The sequence below is a fragment of the Lepidochelys kempii genome, chromosome 14, assembly GCF_965140285.1.
Source record: "Lepidochelys kempii isolate rLepKem1 chromosome 14, rLepKem1.hap1, whole genome shotgun sequence".
Lineage (NCBI taxonomy): Eukaryota > Metazoa > Chordata > Testudines > Cheloniidae > Lepidochelys > Lepidochelys kempii.
This window is the reverse complement of record NC_136393.1, coordinates 408187-427519: the sequence shown is the minus strand read 5'-3', so window position 1 is coordinate 427519 and position 19333 is coordinate 408187. Positions and strand designations below refer to the sequence as shown.

Here is a 19333-nt window from a genome sequence, read left to right as displayed (position 1 = left end):
TGCTCGGCAGAAGATGGTACAGTACGACTGCTAGCAGTCCGTATCGCCTGCCCGCTCACCATAAGACGGTTCACTAGGACTGACTGCAGGACTAAAGAGAATGACCTGGTCAAGTCACTCCAAATTTAGTCCCTGCGCCCATGTCTGCCCAGGCGCTCCCAGCTGACGTGGCCAGGAGCACCTCGGATATGACGATGACGGCTACCAGTCGTACTGTACCATCTGCTGCCACAAGGCAAGGGATTGCTGCTACTGTGTAGCAATGCCGTACCACGTCTGCCAGCACCCAGGAGACATAGGGTGACGGTTACCTGAGCGGGTTCCATGCTTGCAGTGGTATGGCATCTGCACAGGTAACTCAGGAAAAAAGGCGCGAAATGATTGTCTGCCCTTGCTTTCACGGAGGGAGGGAATGGGGGCCTGACGATATGTACCCAGAACCACCCGCGACAATGTTTTAGCCCCATCAGGCATTAGGATCTCAACCCAGAATTCCAATGGGCAGCGGAGACTGCGGGAACTGTGGGATAGCCACCCACAGTGCAACGCTCCGGAAGTCGACGCTAGCCTCGGTACTGTGGAAGCGCTCCGCCGAGTTAATGCACTTAATGCACTGATAGCATTTTCTGTGGGGACACACACACTCGAATATATAAAACCGATTTCTAAAAAACCGACTTCTATAAATTCGACCTTATTCCGTAGTGTAGACATACCCTAAATCTTTTTAAATAAATCTCTTCCTCTATAACATTAACCCAAAACTCCATATCTCAAAAAAAAAAAAAAAGTTTCCTTCCTTTTGAAGAGATGCTGCATCTGAGAGCTAAAACCATTGGTTGCTAAATTTTAACATGTTCCTTTTATGTAGAGGTGCAAAGCTCCTGTGCAAACTCCTAATTCACATTGCTCTGGTCTTACCAGACCCAGAAAATCTAGAGCTTGCATTTGAATGTACATCTCTCAGTCCCTATAAGTCACTGTCTCTCTCTTCCCTTCAGGAGACCCTGTTTACAGTTAACATTCCCACAGGATAAAGCTTTAGAAGCGTTCTGGTTTGGAGTCTGGGTGCAGGTTGCCGGGAGGTCCATGATGCTGTTTCAATCTCCCATTACAGCAGGAGATGGCAGTGATCAGTGCAGAAGTTGCACTGCAACCTGAGGGTAAGGAGAGATGGACTGCTGCAGCTGTCACGTAGGTCTCAGGCTAGCCGGTGTTGAAGTCAGTGGGCAGCCTCACCTGTAAGTCAATTTTCTGATCTAAGATTGTATCCAGTAAAATGGCAGACAGCTTGGTCTCCATTTCTTTAGCCTTTTACCATAACAGGTTAATGTGTCTGAATTCACACTGTTGAAGTTCTCTGCGATATGCAGAAAGATTTGTTTATAGAATGCCTAGGGACAGGCACTATGAATCAGACTCTGCAGGATGCACATAGAGCACCAGGGGCAGGCATATATATGTAGCACTGCCTGAGATACAGAGAGATCTTGAGAGACTGTTTCTGTTGCAGAATAAAGAGTCTGCTGTCTGTCCTTTCACAGAATTCACCACTAGGAAAACAGGATGGTCCATCTTGTAGTTAAACCCCTGGACTTGGGACTCAGGAGATTGGGGAAATGTGGTCTAGATGAAATTGCTACAAGGTGGGTGCACAAGTGGTTGCAAGACATTATTCAGAGAGTGGTTATAAATAGTTCACTCTTGAGGCAATTCTGCTGGACACCTGCAGAAAATGTCATGCACTCCCCCTCCCCCGGTGCCGAGAAGTTCTGTGCTTCCCTGCAGAAAATGGCAGGGAAGCTGCGTGGGGGCAGGAGGACAACCATGAGTGCAGTGTTTTTTTGGGGGGACTGTCCACCCAGAGGCAAGGCATGGGGGGCACATGTGGTTACGTGCCACTTCTCTCCCCATTTCTGCAAGTGCAGAGAGGCCCAACTAAAGGAGGCTGTGTCTGGGCTCCCCTGACTGCAGCTGAACGCCACCTCCTGGGTCCTAATGCCAGTCGTGCTCCCCTTCTGTTTGCTGGGAGCCCTCCTGTTTTCAGTGCAACAGTGAGTGCTAGCTGTGGGGCTGGGTAAGGCAGGGTGGGGGAAAGGGGAATGTGGGAGTGAGGCATAGGTGCTGGAACTAGCAGTGTGGAGGGTGCTCCTGCACCCCCGGCTTGATGTGGTTTCCATTACATCCAGGGTTTACAGTTTGGTTGAATGGCTCTCAGCACCCCCACTATACAAATTGTTCCAGCACCCATGGAGTGAGGGGCAGGGGATGAGGCATGGGGCAGTGGAGATGAGATGGGGAAGAAAAGGGGTTAGTGGAATCCAGGGGGGGAAGTAGGAGCCCAGCCTGCAGCATCCCCTTGGCAGCAGCTGGGGCTCCCCCGTTAAACAGGCCTGTCGAACCTCCCTACACCTGGACCTCCCTCTCTCCCCCCGGACAAGTCCCCCACCCCACTGAGCTATAGCCAGCTGCACCTGGACCCCCAAACCCTTCACACACACCCCTGCACCTGGATCCCCTGCAGAGTCCCATTACCGCTGCACCTGGAACCCCCCAATGAGCCCCTGTGCGTCCAGATGTCTGACTGAGCAGCCTGCACCCAGATTGCCCCCCACACAAATCTCTCACCCCACACCTGGATCCTCCCACACTAAGCCCCTCCACACTTGGATCCTGCTGGGCTAAGCCTGCCCCACACCTGGTGCAGAGGAGCAGGGCCCTGAGGTGTTCCTGGGGCAGGCTCAGCCCTTGCACTGTCAGGGTTGGGTGCAGCCTCACTGCTGAGTCCCTGTAGCGGGGGAGGTTGGGGCTTCAGGATGATGTCCCACTTCAATGCAGCCATTTGCCTGTGGTTCCACAGTGCCATGCCTTAGTCACATTTATTTATTGACAAATAACATTTCCATAATTATTTCTGTGGTGCAGAATTTTTAATTTTGTTGGTGCAGAATTCCCTCAGGAGTAGGTGTATCCTCAGGAGTAGGGGTCTACTGGGGTCTGTCCTGGATCCAGTACTAGTCAGTATTTTCATTATGAGTAGGGTAATGGAGAGTATGCTTATAAAATTGCAGAGGACACCAAGCTGGGAGGGGGCTCAAGTACTTTGGAAGACAGGTTTAGAATTCAAAATAACCTTAATTAGAGAAATGGTCTGAAATCAAAAAGATGAAATTCAATAAAGACAAGTGCAAAATACTACACTTAAAAAGTAAAACAATCAAATGCACAGCTACAACATGGGGAATAACTGGGTAGGTGGAAGTATTGCTGAAAAAAATCTGAGGGTTAGAGTGGCTCACAAATAGAATATGAGTCACCAATGTGGGGTGTATTAACAGAAATATCATCTGTAAGACACTGGAGGTAACTGTCTTGTGCTACTCGGCCCTGGTGAGACCTCAGCTGGACTACAGTGTCCAAGTTTGGATGCCACAGTTTAGGAAAGATGTGGACTAATTGGAGAGAGTCCACAGGCAAGCAACAAAAATGATACAAAGTTCAGAAAATCTGACCTATGAGGAAAGATTTTAAAAAACAAAAAAAACCACCCATGCCTGTTCATATTGCAATAAGAAGACTGGGAGAGGACCTGATAACTCTCCAGATATGTTAATGGCTGTTATAAAGATGACTGATCAATTGTTCTCGACCTTCTCTGAAGGTAGGGCAAGAAGTAATGTCCTTAATACGCAGCAAGGGAGATTTAGGTTAAATGTCAGGAAAAACTTTCTAACTGTAAGGATAGTTAAGCTCTGGAATAGGCTCCCAAGGAACGTTGTGGAATCCCTGTCAATGGAGGTTTTTAAGAACAGGTTGAACAAACACCTCTCAGGGATGAGTCTAGGCTTACTTGGTCCTACATTTCTATGACTATGAATTCCTGGTTCTGCCAGATAGTGTGTGACCTTGGACTAGCCTCTAAGTGTATCTGCTCCCCACTTATAAAATCTGGATATTATTTCCTTTTGCCCACCATTTGTTTTTGTGTCCGAGACTCATTTCTTTGACTATAAATGTGTACGCAGCCTAGCACGCTAGGACCTCCTGTTCAGGGGCACCCTTCAGGTTCTATTGTAATAACTAGTAATTATTTATTACATGTAACACTTCCTATCCAACTCTGTCATTAGACAGGTTTCAGAGGAACAGCCGTGTTAGTCTGTATTCGCAAAAAGAAAAGGAGGACTTGTGGCACCTTAGAGACTAACCAATTTATTTGAGCATGAGCTTTCGTGAGCTACAGCTCACTGAGCTGTAGCTCACGAAAGCTCATGCTCAAATAAATTGGTTAGTCTCTAAGGTGCCACAAGTCCTCCTTTTCTTTCTGTCATTAGAGTAACACTACGGAGAGTTAGTCACTGAACGCTGCTGTCCTTGAACACTTAGCTTCCTTCCTGACCTGAAAATATCATTTAAGTGACCTTCACCCTATATTCCTGAAGAAATATTAGTTTAACACTCCAGCAGGATGTTCTAATATCAAAGATTTATTCCCCACTTTTAAAACAGCACATGAAGGGTTAATGTACAACAGGCAGTTCATGACTTTAGTACATCATCTTCCCCCCACCCCAGTGCAGCATTTTCAGGCCAGGGTTCTGGCTGAGTCCTTTAAAGTCTTTAAAAGACATTGAGAACTTTAGTTGCATCCTTTTATTCAAAGGCAGGATATTTCCCTGAGTAAGCAGCTTTTCCTTAAATAAAACTCATCCAGACCTTAGAACAAACCTGTGGAACTACTCCAGGCTTCAGATGGTGCTCTGGAAATGGCAGATTCTTTGGCCGAGGGAAGCAGAGACGCAGATCCAGCAGAATCTAGTTTGAAGGCTTACAGTACAGCGTCAATACCCTCTTTCAGTCCAGCAGTTTCCTCCACATCTCCTTTCTGTGTCCTTTCAATCTCCTGCATCTCTGTTTGGCCACTTTTCCACAGAAGGGACTTTTCATATTTGGTTTTAAAAAGTAATCCATGACCTGACAAAGAAAGAAGCGAAATAATAAATTGACACTGAACTGCCTGTTCAGTGGGGAACAGAGCAGGCCACTGCCTTGGGGTAACTATATGCAGCTGTAGAAAATTTATTATGCTTTTAGCTTGGAGATGATGCACCCTGAGGCTTCAGGAGGAAGAGCAGATGCTGGTGTCATGTTCGTGCTCTATTACAGAGGCCAGTGCTAAGTAAAACATTTCCATGAAAGCTAGGACCCTCAGGATTTTAAACTAATATTTCTAAAACTATCACAATTATGCATATTAACAAAGGACTTTAAAATGTCATACCGCTTTCATATGTATTAATCACTCATTTTGACTTGGACAGTTTGTTTTTATACAGGCCCAGTGGTGCTGAAGAACAGGACGGAGTGGTGGGGTCTATACTTGCCTGGACAGTCTGCAGTCTCTTTAAATGCTCTTTTCTTACAGCATCCTCGGCACAGATTAAACACACATTTGTTACCCTGGAAACAGATACACACCAGTTAAGTCAGTGGAAAAAAAAAATCTTCACTGAACTGCTTATGGGAAGCATAACTGCAAGGATGCATACGCAGGGCTTCTGAAGACAGCTGTCGTGGTCTGGGTTCCTGCAAACAGTGATGGGGACAGTCAGTCTTCAGGCTGCTGATAAAGGATATGGAGACCGGGGCCAGGGGAGAAGGGAAATGCAGAAATTCAGAGCTGCCTGCTGGATAAACGCTCTGTGCTTCTAGGTGATGATAACCATCCCAGAACGATTATATTCCACCTTCCAGGAATTTCTCCTGCCAATGAGGAAATCCTCTTGATTAATATCAAATACGTGTAGGAAATTAAGATACTCTGAAACCCTTTCTGAAAGGGTTTCAATACTGTCATAACTGGAGTTTGTCCTGTTTCTCTTCAGAAGCTCTTATTTTCTGTCTTTGTTTGCTGCTCCCCTCATTAATAGTCATCGTTCCAAGGAAATCATTTCCCCTTTTTTTTTAATTCCTAAAATTGCCCAAATCATGGACAGTAATAACATAAGGCATGATCCATCCTCTGAAGGTGAGAGAAGATGAGTCATGGATATTTTGCAACTCAGGAATGGCCGACTGAGTGCACAGGAAGGGGAAAAATGTATCTGCCAGTTTTAATATCTGTAAAGCTCTTTTCTGGCTTTCATTGTTGGGGGAAGTTTGTGCAACATGATTTGAGTGCAAACAGTTTGAGATGGTGCTACAGCAGAAAAAACTACTAAAGGTACTCTTTACTGTATTAAGTTTATTGACAAAACAATAAACTTAGGACCAGGGTTGCGCTGTTGTATCTTATTCCAGCAAGTCAAATTTGAACTGTGACAGGAGGAAATCGGGAGGCCTGTCGTCCTTGTTTGGTCTGAGTTGCCCCTGCCCACTGCTGTGTGAGATCAAAGAAAAGAGGTGCATGTGTACCTTGAGGGGTTCAAGTGTGCCTCATTTCAGTGCTGAGTTCTGCAAATTGTCAGGCACAGTGCACAGATTCTTTTTGCAAGGGGGCTTGTCAGTAGTGAGGTGTGGTATGAGAGTGGTTTGTGGGGGGTTAGTGATTAAATGAAAGTATAGCATTAGCTGGAATCCTGTGGCTGAGAGTGAATGGTTTGTAAAAAGGGGATGGTGGTGTTGTACGCTTTTTCACTTGTGACTGTTTCTGGGGCTTAGGCTCAGTATTCGCGTAGGACAGGCATACGTAGCTCCTGTTCCACAGAGGTTGCCTAAACATGAGTTTTGCCTTAGCAACAATATGACATTAGAATTTGTCCTACAGTTGCATACAGTCCCTGAGAATTCTGCAAATATGAGTCATATTAAAAAGGGCAGAGTTAAGGGTGCAGGCATGTGTGCCTTATCACTTCAGTTCCTGGTTTTTCAGACATTTGAGCATCACTGACTGTGATAGCCTGGACAAGCATGCAACAACCTGCATCACTAGAACATGACTAATGAAAGTTTTTTTTGTCCATGAATTTTGTAATTTTATGAACATTGTTTTCTGGAGGAATGCTCACTCCAGCAGTTGTAATTATCACATAGGTTTGTCCTATAAATCCTCCTATGGTTTGGTTAGGTACTCATCCCTCATGCCTTTCCCATTATCTCATGTCAGGCACGAGTGACAGGTAGGTCAGTACCTTTAGCCCCATTTTACAGATGGGGAAACTGAGGCAGAGGTGTCACGATTTTTCTAGTGGGTCAGTGACAGAGCCAAAAACAGAACCCAGGTCACCTATGCTGCAATGACAAATCCGGCTGCAGTGCATAAGGCTGAGTTCATCTCAGTTGAATGAGAATACTTCCTGGAGGTGTAAAGAGTGTCAAACAATAGCTCCTGATAAGTTGGAATGGCTCCATTTAACTCCCTTGGTACACTCATCCAGCCTCCCCCTCTGCTGGTGCTTGACAGCATACCCGTTCTCAATTTCTCACCTCACTCTCCACACTAATGCTTGGTGTATGCTTGTTCTCAACTCCCCCCATAACGGGTCAGGGCTTCCACAAATTTTGATTCACATGATGAACTAAACGCCCCTTCAGCAGGACAGGGCCCCCAGCTTGCTTACATGAGTAGAGGCAGGGAAAGGGCTTCAGCCCCACCCTGCTCCTCTACCCCCCCGACCCCCCCGAGAGCCCATTCCCATGAGATGCAGTAAGGAGAAGGGATTGGATTCCCTCCCCAGCTTCTGGGCTCCGCTTAGAGCAAGGGGCTCAGACTGTCTGACACCATCAGCATGGCAGGGGCCCTCAGAGCTGGAGGAGTGTGGAGCATCACTGTTCCCTGTAGTTCTCCCCACCCTCTCACCTGAGTCCTAAGCACCTCCCATCCCTAACCACCATTTAGCCCTCTCCCCTCCCAGCAAATATTTGGCTATGTAATTTCTTTTTTAAACTAGTGTGGGTACCTTCCAAATGTTCTGCTGTGTGCAAATGATAAATAAGATGCCCCTTTACGAGAAGCAAGGTGTGGCAACGGGTTTGTTTCATTTTTTTCAGATTGCTGCCAAGGGTGGCTACTGAATTTATATTGGTTGTTTCTAGCTCAGGTTCAACAACCAGAGCATGTCTCCTGGAGCCACCTCCATCCTGTGACAAGGGCTGGCTCACCACCCTGTCTACACATGCACAGTGTAATCCCTTGGGCACATTAGCACGAGACTCAACACGTCGTTGAATAACATTTTCAATATGTTTCCCCGGAGGGGCTGTGGGCCTGGGGAGCTATTCAGTAGCTAGGGTAACTGTGAACACTTCAGATCATGTGGGTAAAAACTCAGAGCCATGGTTTGACCACTGCCCCCTTCCCGCCTGACAATTTGCAGGAAGACACATTGATATGTCAACCTTATGAAATACTTCTTTTCTTCTTTGTATTGCCCGAGAGAGCTGTATGTCTAGAAACGCTTTCTCAAATGACCCCAAGTTTGGATCACTAATCCTAGCCCACAAGCCCATGAGGCACCCCAAATTGCACTCTGAGCTAAGTAAGCAAGCCAATTTTAGAGCACTTGTAAGAGCTGGCTTTTAAACATAAAGGGGGCCTACAGCTTAACTATAGTAGAGCTGACATTCCCCTCCAGTCAAGAGGCCTGTGAGGCTTTCTGTTCTACTCAGCAATGAGGAAATGCCTTTATTAAAGATCTTATGTGCTCGAGAGAGATTTTTTTTTTTCTGATTAACAACTGCCTCTATACAATGCCCCAGTTTAGTCACCCCACTTGAGCCCTTCCCTAAAGCTCCAGCTACCTGGCTAGGAAACCTGATAAAACATGCTTATGGATCAATAACTTGCTTGCCTTATTGTTATCTAGTTACTGCTTCCCTCACATTTGTTTGTCTCATCTACCTGTGTCTTGCCCTAACCTGAAGTCTAAAATCTTTGGTGCAACGACTGTCTTTTTATTCATGGCTGTATATAGCCCAGTACAATGAGCCCCCCCCCCCATCATGATTGTAGTCCCCCTGCGCCCTAAAGAACAATAATAACCAGCTAGATACACATCCAAAATAACACTTCTTAGTGACGCACTCCACTGACCAAATACAAGTCAGACTACTACAGGACGTAGAATTCTCAGTCAAATGGGCTAAGGGAAAGGCCAACTGTGAGTGGAAAGCATCATAACTGCTTCTCAAAAAGTAACAGCAAAAAAGAAAAAAAATTAAATACGTCAGAAGCAGGAAGCCTGCTAAACATCCCGTGGGGGGCCACTGGATGATCGAGATACTAAAGGAGCATTCAAGGACAAAGGCCATTGTGGAGAAAATGAATGAATTCTTTGCATTGGTCTTCATGGCTGAGGATGTGAGGGAGATTCCAAAACCTGAACCGTTCTTTTTAGGTGACAAATCTGAGCAACTGTCCCAGATTGAGGTGGCATTAGAGGAGGTTTTGGAACAAATTGATAAACAGTAATAAGTCACCAGGACCAGATGGTATCATCCAAGAGTTCTGAAGGCACTGAAATGTGAAATTGCAGAACTAACTGTAGTCTGTAACCAATCATTTAAATCAACTTCTGTACCAAATGACTAGAAGATAGCTAATGTGATGCCAATTTTTAAAAAGGACTCCAGAGGTGATCCTGGCAATTATAGGCCGGTAAGCCTGATGTCAGTACCAGGCAAACTGGTTGAAACTATAGTAAAGATCAAAAGTGTCAGACACATAGATGAACATAATTTGTTGGGGGAGAGTCAACATGGTTTTTGTAAAGGGAAAATCATGCCTCACCGCTCTACTAGAATTCTTGGGGGGGGGCGCGACACGAAGGAAGGTCAACAACCCCATGGTACTCCTGAGGGCATTCTGCACCAAAAAAAAAAAAAATTCTGCACCCAATATTTTGAAATTTTGCAAAATTCTGCAATTTTATTTGTCAAATAAATGTGGAGGCTTCAGCATGGTATTAGGGAGCCTAGGGCACTGGCTGCACAGAGGTGGGAGATCACTGTGCAGCTTCCCACCAGGACACAGACTCACCGGTGAGGCTATACCCAACCCTGAAAGGACCGGGCCTGCTCCAGAAACACCCCAAGGCCCTGCTCCTCTGTGCTATGTGCACCAGGTGTGGGCAGGCAGGCTCAGCAAGGGAGGATCCAAGTGTGGCGGGGGATCCAGCTGTGGGTTGAGAGGGTTCTATGTGGGGCAATCCGGGTTCAGGTGGCTCAGGGGGGGATCTGGATGCAGAGGGGCTTGTTGGGGAGTTCTGGGTGCAATGGTAATGGGACTCTATAGCAGTGTCCAAGTGACGGTGGTTGGGGCTCAGCAGGGGCGAAGATAGAGCTCAGCAGGGGGTATGGGTGTGAGGGGTTTCAAGAGGGGTCCAGATGCAGCTAGTTAGGGCTCTGGTGTGGGGGGGGGGAGGAGGAGATGGGCTCATTGGGAGGGGAGTCTGAGTGCATGGGAGTGAGGCTCAGCGGGAGAGAGTCTGGGTATGAGGGGCTTTGGAGGCACAGGGGTTGAGTGGATGAGGGATCCCTCCCCGAACAGGGATCCCTCCCCCTACAGCTGAGGAGGGATGGCTGCAGGAAGCAGGGGGCAGGGAAAGGAGTTTGCAGAGCTTCCTTCAGCTGAGGAAGAAATCTGGCGATGGGCCTGACCCAGCCCCGGATGCTGTGCACGGGAAGAGGCAGTACCATTCTCCCCAGCCCAGTGGGGATGAGCAGCTGAGCCCAACGGAGGCTAGGAGCCACCAGCTGGGTCTTCCCCTGTCCAGCCTCTTGCCCCCCCGTGATTTACCTCTCTGCTAGCTGTCCTGGGCCCCCGGAACATACTGCTGGGGAGGGTCGCATGACCGCTCTTGTGGTTTCCCTTTGCTTCCCCATCAGAAAGTCATTATTCTGTGAGGAAGCAAAGAAATCTGTGAGGGACATAAATTCTGCTCATGAGCAGTGGTGCAGAATTCCCCTGGAGTGATGTGGACAATGGGAATCACGTGGATATAGTGTACTTAGAGTTTTAGAAAGCCTTTGATTAGGTCCCTCCCCAAAGGCTCTTAAGCAAAGTAAGCTGCCATGGGATAAGACGGAAAGTCCTCTCATGGATTGGTAACTGGTTAAAAAGATAGGAAACAAAGGGTTTCCCACTCTCACAGATCTTGGGAGACAGGCCAGTCCTTGCTTACAGACAGTCCCTCCAACCTGAAGCAGATACTCACCAGCAACCACACACCACACAACAGAACCACTAACCCAGGAACCTATCCTTGCAACAAAGCCCATTGCCAACTGTATCCACGTATCTATTCAGGGGACACCATCAGAGGGCCTAATCACATCAGCCACACTATCAGAGGCTCATTCACCTGCACATCTACCAATGTGATATATGCCATCATGTGCCAGCAATGCCCCTCTGCCATGTACATTGGCCAAACTGGACAGTCTCTACGTAAAAGAATAGATGGACACAAATCAGACGTCAAGAAGTATAACATTCAAAAACCAGTTGGAGAACACTTCAATCTCTCTGGTCACTCTATTACAGACCTAAAAGTGGCAATTCTTCAACAACAGACTCCAACGAGAGACTGCTGAATTGGAATTAATTTGCAAACTGGATACAATTAACTTAGGCTTGAATAAAGACTGGGAGTGGATGGGTCATTACACAAAGTAAAACTATTCCTCCCCCCCCATTCCTCAGACATTCTTGTCAACTGCTGGAAATGGCCCACCTGGATTATCACTACAAAAGGTGTCCACCACCCCGCTCTCCTGCTGGTAATAGCTCACCTTACCTGATCACTCTCGTTACAGTGTGTATGGTAAGACCCATTGTTTCATGTTCTCTGTGTATATAGATCTCCCCACTGTATTTTCCACTGCATGCATCCGATGAAGTGAGCTGTAGCTCACGAAAGCTTATGCTCAAATAAATTGGTTAGTCTCTAAGGTGCCACTAGTACTCCTTTTCTTTTTAACAGTAGCAAGTATAAATGATAATGTGAGAAGAGATGACCCACCACCTTTGCTTCTCTCAGACAAGGCAAAGGGCACAGAGCTCACCCACCTGTAGCAGAACCTAATTCACAAGAACAAACAGAGTGAAATCCCAGTGCCCTCTCAGTACTCAGAGAAATAAACCAACTAATTGTGCAACCAACAAAAATCTTATTAGAGGGAAGCTCCTGCTTTTTAATCTAAAGAACATCTGTGTAACTAAGGGCAACATTTTCCACATACTCAGGACTGAATAGTGCCCACCTGCCTGGTCTGTATCCTACCATGGCCTCATATGGTGGGATTTTCCCTTTACTGGAAACAGATCAAAGTTTCTCATCGCTCCAGCTTTCTATTTGCTGCAGACCTTTTCCTTAAGACTATGGGTATGTAGACTCTGCAATTAAACACCCATGGCTGGCTCATGCCAACTGATGCAGGCTCGCAGGGCTCGGGCTAAGAGGCCGCTATAGACGTTTGGGCTCAGGCTGGAGTCCGGGCTCTGAGGCCCTGTGAACAGGGAGGGCCCCAGAGCCTGGACTCCAGCCTGAGCCCAAATGTCTACACCACAATTAAACAGCCCCTTAGCCCGAGCCCTGAGAGCCATGTTGGCTGGCATGGGCCAGTTGCCTGTGTTTAATTGCAGTGTCACATACCCTAAGTTTCTGGTGTCTAAGTATTTTAGCAGCACTGTACCCTCCTGGTTCAGCCCCCTCAGTGATTTCTCACTTTTCATGGGAACAGCTGTACTCTTGAAAAAAATATTTGTATATTTTTGCACTTGGATTCCAAATCCTCCTGATATTCACAGAATGCAATAGGTTTCATTAATAAATAGGACTGTCAATTAATTGCAGTTAATTACTTCTCCTAACTCAAAACAAATTTAACTCAATTCAAAAAATTAATCATGAGAGTTAAAAAATTAATCGAAGTTTTAACCACACTGTTAAACAATAACAGAATACCAATTTCAATTTATTATAAATATTTTTGGATTTTTTCCTATAATTTTCAAATATATTGTATTCTGTGTTGTAATTGAAGTCAGTGTACAGTGCTCACTTTAATCAAATATACAAATATTTGCACTGTAAAAAAGATAAAATAGTATTTTTCAATTCGATGATAAGTACTGTAGTGCAATCTTTTTATCATGAAAGTGCAACTTACAAATGTAGAATTATGTAAAAAACCAAAACAAAAAACCCCCAAAACACAGCACTCAAAAATAAAACAATGTAAAAACTATAGAGCTGACAAGTCCACTCAGTCCTACTTCTTGTTCAGCCAATCACTAAGACAAACAAGTTTGTTTACATTTACGGGAGATAATGCTGCCTGTTACTTATTTACAATGTCACCTAAAAGTGAGAACAGGTGTTCGCATGGCACTGTTGTAGCCGGCGTTGCAAGGTATTTACATGCCAGATATGCTAAACATTTGTATGCCCTTTCATGCTTCGACCTGTAGATTGCAAATATTTGTAATAAAAAATAAATATAAAGTGTTTACTGTACACTTTGTATTCTGTGCTGTAATTGAATGTATTTGAAAATGTAGAAAATCATCCAAAAATGTTTATAACAAGTTTAACAGTATAATTAATTCTTTTAATCTCACAATTAATCGCGATTAATTTTTTAAATCATTTGACATCCCTATTAATAAACCTTCCCAGTAGTGAAGTCTGGATTTGATCTGATATCCCACGAACAAATGCCTTTTCATTAGTGGAACCTTCAGCACTGATGGGGGTTAATTTTCTCTTCTAATAAAGGGAATAGATCAAAATCCTCCAGTTCTGTCTCTGCCACTACCAGGCACAGATATAGAGTTTGATTTTCATTTAAATCTGATGCAGTCTGATCTGTGCCTTGCCTTTCATTAGTATTTTTTCCTTTTAATTTCCTGCTGTCACGGCAGACCAACTGCCCTTCCCTACTCAGTCACTGGAAAGTTTAAAATATCTGTCTTGTATACCTATTAAGAGAATCACTCAGATATTTAATTCTTACAGAAAGCTACAAAAATAACCATAGTATGAGCTTTATTACCTAGCAAACAGAGGAGTTCCCATGCTGCAATTTGTAAAAGTTCATTTGGTCAGAGATTTGCTTCCAAGTGTGCTTGGGGGACTGATATTTAATAATGTAACAATCTTTCAGATGATTTAGCAATTCAGACTGCTGACCAGCATTTGCTGAGAGCAATAAACCACCAAGACTGCTCTTTGCAGGAAGAAGAGAGATTAAAGTATCCAGAATAATCTATTTATGTCATCTTTACCCTAGGTAATAGCTTCACCTCAGCATCTGATATAATCACTTGCCTAATTAGCACAATGGCCTTTGCCTGAGAAGCAGATATATTGTTTGTATTTCATCAGAGTTTAAACAGCATCCATTACTAGAGACTTGAAAAGGGATGGACCTACCTTTGGGTTTCCACAATGATCACATTTTGCATATTTAGCTGGAAAAGAGAAACAAATTTGGTCTATGAGTATCCCAGACAGTGAATGATATTTAAAAGAGAACAGCAAATTCAATGCTCCAGGGTGACCAACCTTTGCAGCCAGAAGGTGCATTTTTTAGGAGCAATATTTTATACACAGAAACAAATTAAAAGGGATTAAGAGATTTTGTTGACGTTTTAAAAAAATTATCTGAACTAAGACCAAACATGGAAATATCAGTCCCAATGAATTTGTCTGAGAAAGTTATAAAACAAGTTGGGGAGAGGAGAAGAAAGGGGAGCTGTTTAAAACAGACACTGCATTTCAACATTACACAATAGTGACTGCAGTTGTTATAACAGAGTTATAAAGCACTCTGAGATGAAAGACCTGATTTCACTGTGAAACTGGTGATAATCTGCCCCTTTCATAATAAATCCCCCACTTCCTGGTCAACTCCACTTAGACTGAGTTTCCTGTTCCCAAGGTTTCCCAAGCCCCTTTCTGCTCTAATTGTAGGAAACTTTCCCCAATTGCATAATGGGAATAAAGAGGAGGAGAAGGAGGAGATGGCTTTATACTAAAAAGGTAATGCTAGCAGCCTTCCCCCTTCCTTGTGCTGATCAGGATTAGGACAGGTTTCAGAGTAACAGCCGTGTTAGTCTGTATTCGCAAAAAGAAAAGGAGTACTTCGCAAAAAGAAAAGGAGTACTTGTGGCACCTTAGAGACTAACCAATTTATTTGAGCATGAGCTTTCGTGAGCTACAGCTCACTTCATCGGATGCGCATCCGATGAAGTGAGCTGTAGCTCACGAAAGCTCATGCTCAAATAAATTGGTTAGTCTCTAAGGTGCCACAAGTACTCCTTTTCTTTTTGCGGATTAGGACAGGTTCTCTTACGTTTCAAAGATGGATCAAAGCGTTTATTTGGATTTCTCAGTTTTTTCTTTTGTTTATTCTTTGAGAGAATATCAGAGTTTCCATCGTCCTCATCCTCCAGGGCTCGTTTCCCTCGCATGCCTCCTTCGCTCCCACTGGTTCCATTTTCCTTGCACATCTCCTTTGGCCTGAAATGGTTGAACATCACTGTAAGTTAACAGAAGGGGACAACTTTGTTCCTTTGACAACAGTGCTTTTACAGAAGTCTAGGCAAAATGCACTGTCTATCATGGCTATGTCACAGGTGAGACGCAGCCCTTAAAAGCATGGAAAAAAAGCTCAAATATTAGGGTTTTTATAGAATAGCTCAGAGTTCTGAGCCTGCTATTAAAGCAAAAAGGCAGGAGAGCAGTATCTAGTGTGTGGTGGGCAGTTAAATTAGTCAGTTCCATAAAAAGCTTTTTGTTCTCAGGGTAAATGTTTGTACTGAAATTCTCAGTCGGGTAGTCTTCTCCTGCAACCCAAGTTTTCCCCCTAGGTAGGTCATGCTAACAGTTTAAAAAGATCTCACGCAAAACACACAATCATCTCCGATATAAAGGTTTCAGAGTAGCAGCCATGTTAGTCTGTATTCGCAAAAAGAAAAGGAGGACTTGTGGCACCTTAGAGACTAACCAATAGGTGCCACAAGTACTCCTTTTCTTTCTGATATAAAGGGCATTCAGTCCCCATCTCTACTCCATTGGCAGATCTAGGTAACAGATGAATGCTGCCTGTAACTACAGCACATTGTCAAGTAGCAGTATTTGCTTCACGTGCAGGTCCTTATTCTAAGCTTCATTTGATCTATTTTATTTTTTACATTTTAGAGGTAGATAATAAACTTGAGGAAGGAACCAAAAGGGGAAGATATTTTTTTGTGAATTACTCCCCTGCAAATACTTACTTTGTTCATTGAGATGTCATTTTTAAAAACTATCCAGTTTTTTTTTTTTTTTTAAACAATCTTTCAGGGCATGAAAACTGGAAATGTGTATTCTGAGATGGTGGCACACGTGCATCCTTGTCCAGTGAGTTCTCCTGGGAGCAGTGCTAGAGTAGGCAACTTACCCTGGCCTGACGTATGGCTGACAGATCCAATGGAAGAAAGGCAATCCTCCTTTTGGCTTCTCTCCTTCTTTCTGATTAGCTATTTCCTCCTGCAGGACACAAATTACAACCAATGATACCTATTCAATTTGCCTAGATGCCCCCATGTCATTACTACTTTAAATTCCTGGAAAGGCACAAAAATTTAATTAAATTTACACACACCAACAGTTACAAATGAAAAAACCCACCCTCAAATAAAGCTATGGAAAAAACATAGCATATCTGAACACTAAAGAAAGAAATTTAAATGGGAGGGGCCAGTACAACATTTAGCTAGCCAGGCTGTGATGGTAGGTTACAAAGTTCCAAGACTGCATGAATGCAGATCAAGTGACACCATGAACGCATGTGACACCAGCAGGTTCCCTCCAAGTAGGGTCAGTGTTACTCCAGCAGTTAAGGCCCAAGTTGTTACCTGGCATCGTAATTTCAGGTCTCTGTTGACATCTGCAATGCCCTCTAGTGTCTTCGCTTTTGCCAGTTCTTCACGAAGCTGCTGGTAAACCTGCAGCCTGAGACAAATCACAAACATCCAGTTACTTTCATTCACCATTTCTAAATTGTGGAGACTGAACAATTCCTTTACAAGAGCTTTTTGTAGCCTTTTCTTGACACATTTGCCAATTGCCAAGAGTTTAGCTATTTCATTCTTCAAATATTATCTTCTCTGACTTGGTTCTGCAATTAGGTCAAAATGTGAACTCTGTGATACCATGCTCATTTACACAAGAGAAGACTGAAGTCCTAACATTATTAGGAATATCATATTAGTGGCTGGATATCTATAATCAGATTTCATAAGGCTAATTATGTCTGCTGACATGCAGAGCGAAGGGGCAGGCAGGTACTTCTCCAGTTTCAGAGAGAGAAAGAAAGAATCAGTTTCCCAGGGATATCTGTGAAGGTTAAAGGCCTCAGCAAACATCTTTCTCTCCATGCAGAGCCAAGAGAGGCTAATCTAGCACCAGCAAGATTGGCCAACCTTCTCCCAAAAGGCAAAGTACTTCTACGCACGGTGAACTCTCAAAACACTATAGCACTGTGGAGATACTCACGTGTGATGCCAGAGCTTGAAGAGATGAGCTCTGACATAAGACAGCGGGCAAGGATATTGGTGCACTATCTCCAGGTACTCCTCAGTCATCTCCCATACCACAGGGTTTCGTCCCTCAAACAGAGCTGGGTTATGAAGATTACCTTCTGGGGAATAACAAAGAGGAATTCTAAAAATTTCATTTCAGGGTAAAGCAGGTGGCACAACCTCTTGTGTCCAAGAGCTGGACCAGCTGTGGCCTGGCCTGGCCTGGCCACCCAGGAGGGATCATTAGATCAGCAGGTCTGACCTCTTGTAGAACATAGGCCATTACATTTCACTCAGTTACCCCTGTATTGAGCCCAATAACTTTTGTTTGGCTAAAGAATCTCTCAGGAAGGTATTCAGTCTTGATATGAAGACACCAAGACCTGGAGAATCTACCACTTCTCTTGATAGTTCATTCCAATGGTTAATCACTCTCACTGTTTAAAAATGCGTGCCTTATTTTTAATCTGAATTTGTCAGGCTTCAGTTTGGAACCATTGGTCCTTGTTATGTCTTCTCCACTAGATTAAAGAGCCCTTTAGTACTCAGTATTTTCTCCCCATGAGAAATGTAATTGAGTCCCCACTCAATCTTCTTTTTGATAAGCTAAACAGATTGAGCTTTTTAAGTCTCTCATTGTAAGATATTTTCTGCAGCCCTCAAATAATTTTTGTTTCTTTTCTGCAGTCTCCAAGTTTTCATGATTTATTTGCTCGCAACTCCAGCCCAGCAGGGGAACCCTGTGTCTGGATTGTAGCAGTCTACCTTCCACCCCATGACTCAGGCTTTTTGCCACCAGCACAGGCAGCCTTCAGTGGCAGCCTCTGTTTTATTTCCAGTTTTGTTGCACTATGGTGACATCTTCATCACAAGCTCAACACCATGGGTTCAGGAACTGCTCAGCAACATTCCACAGACCATGACTTTCAGGATTTCAGGCATCTCTACCCACCCCTTCTCATGACAAACAAACACTCTCAGAGCTCCCTGATCCAACCCAAGCCTTCTCCACCCCCCTCATTCTCATCAGCTCAAAAAAAATACCAAGTAGCCTTAAGGCTACCATTAAGAATTAATCAGCCATAACTAGATTCCATTAAATACTCAAGAGTGAAGTTTTGATGTCAAAATTTGGAACAAGGCATCACCATGCCTAACTTCTAGAAGCCTAGAAAATCACTGGGATTCATAAAGCCTGTGGCCTTGTCTATATGGCATGGCAAATCACATCATATCTTTTAGAGCATACCAGCAAGGTTGATGTGGGACAGTTAGGCACATGTTAGAGAGTTTACAAATTTCATTCCTCTGGCACACTTTGCTGCACTGTGTAGACAAGCCCTGAGTAAGGTGTCTAGACTCCCCATACAATGAATGGAGGAAAATAGGCATTTAAGGATGGGATTCACAAAAGCAAGCATGCTAGGCGACTTCTCACCTATGCTAGGAAATGGGAAATGCTAAGGAGAGGGACAGTGTTGTAAGTCCCACCACTCTCACGGAGATAGGTGCCTAGGTTCAGGCTGCAGGGAGTCGCCTCTCTATGCATGGGATTTTCTGTTGCAAAGCCTCTCTTGCAATTAGGTTCCTATGACATTTTTATAACAGGGGCTGGATATAGGAACAGGAGGAGAGAGAACTTCCCTCACAACACTTAGCCCAGTGGTTAGCGTACTCCCTTGGGATGCGGGAGACCCCCAGTTAAGGCCTCCCACTATCTCAGGGGTAGAATGGATTTGAACAGGATCTTCCACCTCTGTGGTGAGTGCCCTAGCCACTGGGCTATTGGACAGTTTGATGTGGAGCTCTCAATCTCTCCCATGG

At 44.5% G+C, this 19333-nt stretch overlaps 2 protein-coding genes across 7 annotated transcripts in view; one reads left to right on the top strand and one right to left on the bottom strand.

Moving 5' to 3' along the window:
- Positions 1 to 6346, top strand: part of GPS1 (G protein pathway suppressor 1) — a 36338-nt gene extending 29992 nt beyond the window's left edge. The window contains exon 15 of the mRNA XM_073310688.2: positions 5337 to 6346. Within this exon, the coding sequence (XP_073166789.2) occupies positions 5337 to 5351 (15 nt within the window). The 3' untranslated portion in view covers positions 5352 to 6346. The remainder of the gene's footprint in view (positions 1 to 5336) is intronic.
- Positions 4467 to 19333, bottom strand: part of DUS1L (dihydrouridine synthase 1 like) — a 28469-nt gene continuing 13602 nt past the window's right edge. For 4 of the 6 annotated variants that reach the window (XM_073310696.1, XM_073310693.1, XM_073310694.2 and 1 more), the window contains 7 exons: positions 17484 to 17628; positions 16844 to 16940; positions 16387 to 16475; positions 15298 to 15464; positions 14376 to 14413; positions 5385 to 5460; positions 4467 to 4974 (listed from right to left, as the gene is read on the bottom strand). In XM_073310696.1, the coding sequence (XP_073166797.1) occupies positions 4829 to 4974; positions 5385 to 5460; positions 14376 to 14413; positions 15298 to 15464; positions 16387 to 16475; positions 16844 to 16940; positions 17484 to 17628 (758 nt within the window). In that variant the 3' untranslated portion in view covers positions 4467 to 4828. Of the gene's footprint in view, positions 4975 to 5384; positions 5764 to 14375; positions 14414 to 15297; positions 15465 to 16386; positions 16476 to 16843; positions 16941 to 17483; positions 17629 to 19333 lie in introns of all 6 variants that reach the window. The other 2 variants (XR_012154793.1, XM_073310695.1) reach the window with 2 other exon arrangements.